General features: G+C 36.2%; 1 protein-coding gene across 1 annotated transcript; it reads right to left on the reverse strand.

Annotated features, from left to right (window-relative positions):
* Positions 1-1,611: 1,611 nt before the first annotated feature.
* On the reverse strand, positions 1,612-3,868 carry LOC136258758 (tripartite motif-containing protein 2-like). The gene is made up of 2 exons (XM_066052111.1): positions 3,069-3,868; positions 1,612-3,003 (listed from the first exon to the last, which is right to left on the reverse strand). Exon 2 carries the CDS (start codon positions 2,993-2,995, stop codon positions 1,970-1,972), a length of 1,026 nt encoding a protein of 341 aa, XP_065908183.1. The 5' UTR covers positions 2,996-3,003; positions 3,069-3,868; the 3' UTR covers positions 1,612-1,969.
* Between the last annotated feature and the right edge of the window lie 544 nt (positions 3,869-4,412).

Below are 4,412 nucleotides of genomic sequence, written 5' to 3' on the forward strand. Positions count from 1 at the left end.
TTAAACACTCTGTATCACTCACTATAGCGAGTTAAAGCGTATTGTATCTTTGAATTGGTTGGGCATCATAGCCATAAGCAAACTGCATTCCCATAAGATATTGCCCAGGCAATATCAAGATATTTCCTGGGCAATATGTAAAACCCTGAGCAGCGCCTTTGAATGCTCACACTAAAGTGGTGTATAAAGATAATATGTTGTGTTACTTGAGTTGTAGTACAATTGATAGCACCTAGCATATGTATTTCTGAAGTTCCATCTAATTTCATTGATTGCATCAAGCATATACAATAATATCAGTGTAATGTGATAGCTTGCTAGTTGATTATAAGAAATATATAATATTTGGAGCACAATAGTCTACGTATTTCACTAAACGTGTACTTGTCTAAAAGTTTGTTTGTTAACTGTGTTGTCTGTGCATGACCAAACAAACAATAGCACCATGTAACTTCTTGCTAGACAGTGTGGGGCTCGTTGAGGCTAGCCCCAATAACTGATAGTGTCAAGAATACCTCAGCAATAAGGCATGGGTGTTGTTGGTTGTACATGTGTACAAAACTATATACTACTACTTTACCTCTATCTTGTGGAAGTGTCTCTGTTCTGTGTAGTATTCGTTTTGCAGGGTGGTCCCATTGTGGTCAATGATTACAATAAATATAATCCATTCACCTATGGGCATGTAGCTACATAGTCCTGTCTTTACTACACAGATTAAATGCATTTTGTGCAACAGCTGTTCATAACTCATTAATTCTCAGAAATATGTGTAGCTATTGCACAGAACTTTCCCTACTGCATGCATTTGTAAGGTTCTATACAAATCATGCTGATTTCTTAAATACATTTTAATCTATATTATGTAACTGTGTGTAATAAATTCATAAAATAACAACTTGTACATATACTTTACAAAACTCTTTCATATCAATGCTATGAAAGTGAAATTACTGTATAATGAATAAGATATACACCTGTATCTAAAATGTTCTTATGATGTGTTAACTTGTAATTGTGTTCTTTCATAGCTCACATGACAACAGGTGTCATATTGGTGGGAACTAATACTGGTAATGTGGTTGCTATGTGTATACAAGTGAAACTGGCTACTAAGGAATATCTAAGAACAATAGAGCTGTGTCCTAATGGTAATGTTGTTGTGTGTTTGTGTGTCTGTGTGTGTGTCTGTATGTGCATGTTTAGAAATGTTATCTTTAAACTTGCTGTTGTGTATTAACTAATCCCAGCCATTCTAAGTAATATGGTACTACGTTACAAAAGGAAGGGGCACTGAAATGCTATGTCATTGTATTTGTGATGTGTATATGTGAAACTTCCGTCTTGAAGTTGCAGTAGAAGTGATTATAAGGACCTTGTTGTCAACTGAAGCCATGCCATCAATGTACATAGTCTATTCACCACATACTAGGTAGTAATACCCAGTACACATGTTCATATTCCCATGAAACCAGCATTCATCTTATGACCCTAAATTTCACTAGTTAACAGGTATAGTACATGTGTAGCCAATTACAGATAAGAAGTGGTATCCTCTTATCCAAATGTGTTAGTGTTGTATCATCATCAAATAAGTTAGTCATGCCCACCAGTATACTTTTTGTATACAAGAATCAGATATTGTTTATTACGTACATTTGTGCACGTATCACATGGTAGAGATACTGTACATTCATACATACTTGTATAACAAGCTTTTCTCATACATTTACTTGTACATATTCTGACATAACAGCATAAATGCTTGACCTACGTACATATCTTTTGACTAATACATGTATTCAATAATGTCTTGCATCGATGTGTTTATGTATATTATAATTCAGCTACAATACTGTATATATTACATGTAAGTGAAAAGCCTATTTGTCTGTAGATGATACATACACCTGTATAGACAGTGCAACAGCAGTAAAGTGAATATGGTTAGGGAGCACATCAGACGATCTTAGATTTTTCGTTCCCTAAACTCACTTATTGGGAACTCATGAATACATCGGTCATGATGGTCACTGATTATCAAGGTTCCTTGTGGACTGACAGCTACAGCTTGTGGTGGAGATCGGATTTTGCAACATCTGGCGGATCCAAAGCTAAAGCGGTATGCACAAACACCACTAGCATTGAATGCAAGGACTTTGTGATTGTACGAGTCCACAACAAATATGAAGCTATTAAACATCGTTAGACAATGTGGTCGGTAAAGCTTTCCAGAGTAATGTCTTGTTGAACTGTATTTCATCAAATAGTCTCCAGTGATTGTAAAGATATACACACATTTGTGACCCATGTCTGCCACAGCTATTTGATTATCTACACACACATCGTGGGGTTTTCCCAGCACACCTTTACCAATGGCTCGATGAAATTTCCCATCTGTTTGAAACACTGCTATGCATCCATTATGGCTGTCAGCAATATACACAAATCCTCTATGGACACTGATTCCTATGGGACATTTTAGTTTGCCATCACCACTCTCTTTGCCACCAAAATGAAACAGAAAGTTACCGTAGTGGTCATATGTCAATATCACACCATTCTTTATGTCAGTCACATACAAATTCCCTCCAACATCAAATGCAACAGCTGCAGGTCTTGCACATTTTCCCCTGACATCTATGTCATTTATTATGTTGTGTTCAGCATTTAATATGTAAACATGACTTTTGGAGAAATTTACTACAGCACAGTTTCCATTACTATGACAAGCAATCCCAGAAATGTTACCATAAATTTTAGGCCACTCAAACATTATGGTGCTTGCATTATCGTGATAAAAACAATAGGCTCCAGAGCATGGGTCATAAGAGTTTATAGTGTTGAGCATTTCTTTCCAGGCTGAGATACACTGATAAGCTATCTTATTATACACTGTTGACTTGTCATAGTCATTTTCTTTGTCTTCTACCTCATTACTGATAATTGTGTTATATTCTTTACCTGCTAAAACCACTACCCCATTCTTCTGCATATCAAAAACTGTAGGAGTGTAGCCACCAATAATATTCATACTATATTAACAGTATTCATTCATATTAGCTCACCGAGTAGCAGTGATGAAATCCTCAGTAAAATCTTATAACTCCTGTAGTGATATATCCTTTATGAGCTAACAATACTATAGTATTTAGTTTATATATAGAGAGATGAAGACTTCCAAATGTTGTTGTTTATATTATATATAGTTATATACATTGTTCAGACTTGTTGTCTTCTACTGCTATTGAGAGCTTTAGGCTGGGTAATGTGTGTAAAGTACCTGTGGAACTGCATGATGACAGAATGGACTGTCAAATATTATACAGTAGAATAAACCACCTATGACAATATAATGTGCTCAATAGGTAAGGCTTAAATTAGTACCTGGAGTGTGAGTGTGTGTGTGATATCCGTGTACACAAGTGCGCGCGCGTGCACACACACACACACACACTTGACTTGAACATGAATGAAGACCGCCATCTCGTGGTAATATATGTAGCAAACAGAATTAAATATCAGTGCCACAACCTTGCACATACCTGTGCCTCAACAAATCCTGGCAATGTCTAAATATTCAATGACAATTAGAACACATGTAAACACTATTGCTGCTCCCTGCTGTGTGTCTAGATCTGATACTATCACACCTGTGTCTAGCCATATCTTGAGCCATTCTAAAGCACCTTTACATATATCACAAAACAATCTCTGTAGATTTAGTTGTTAACAAAGGGGATTCTATACATGATTTCCTTCACTCGTCTCGTTTTTGTGCTACCACATACTGGTCACCCTCATCAATACAAAATGTTTCTGATCCTACCTATTCCTAGTCCTATCTCACCAACAAAGCTTAGGTAACACACACACACAAACGCACACACACGCACACAGTGTGTGTGTGTGCACACATGTATTTTGCATGTGTGTGCATGCATTGGGCATGTAGAAATTTGATTTGCTAGATAGACAGATGGAAAGGACACTTTGTGTAGCAATTAAGCACTATTTAGCTGTAAATGTTGACATGATTGTATTTGGATATGTTATGACACTGTGCACTCAGCATCTAATATATAGCTACATACTCAGGGTAATTTACTTATGAAATGCTGACTTTGTTGCACTCTGTGGAGTTGATTAAAATTATTTCTAGTGTGCACCTAATTGTCTGGTTTGTGTAACAGAAACCATGCATCAAAGTGTTCTACTAAACAAAGTTTCCACAAGCACTTAATTACTGGCTATTGATGTTCATCAATACAGAAACTCTATATGGAAGACTTGTTTAGATTTCTGGATGCTTATTTCATACACACTAAAATGGCACCCACAGATGCAGATTTAGCAACTGCAACATATTCTTCTCAAAGCCATAATGGTATAAACATAGAGGTATTAATTCA

The sequence above is a fragment of the Dysidea avara genome, chromosome 6 (genome assembly GCF_963678975.1).
Source record: "Dysidea avara chromosome 6, odDysAvar1.4, whole genome shotgun sequence".
NCBI lineage: Eukaryota > Metazoa > Porifera > Demospongiae > Dictyoceratida > Dysideidae > Dysidea > Dysidea avara.

Excerpts from the sequence above, each read along its gene's own strand:
- LOC136258758 (XM_066052111.1), bottom strand. The coding sequence starts at position 2,995 with ATGCAGAAGAATGGGGTAGTGGTTTTAGCAGGTAAAGAATATAACACA.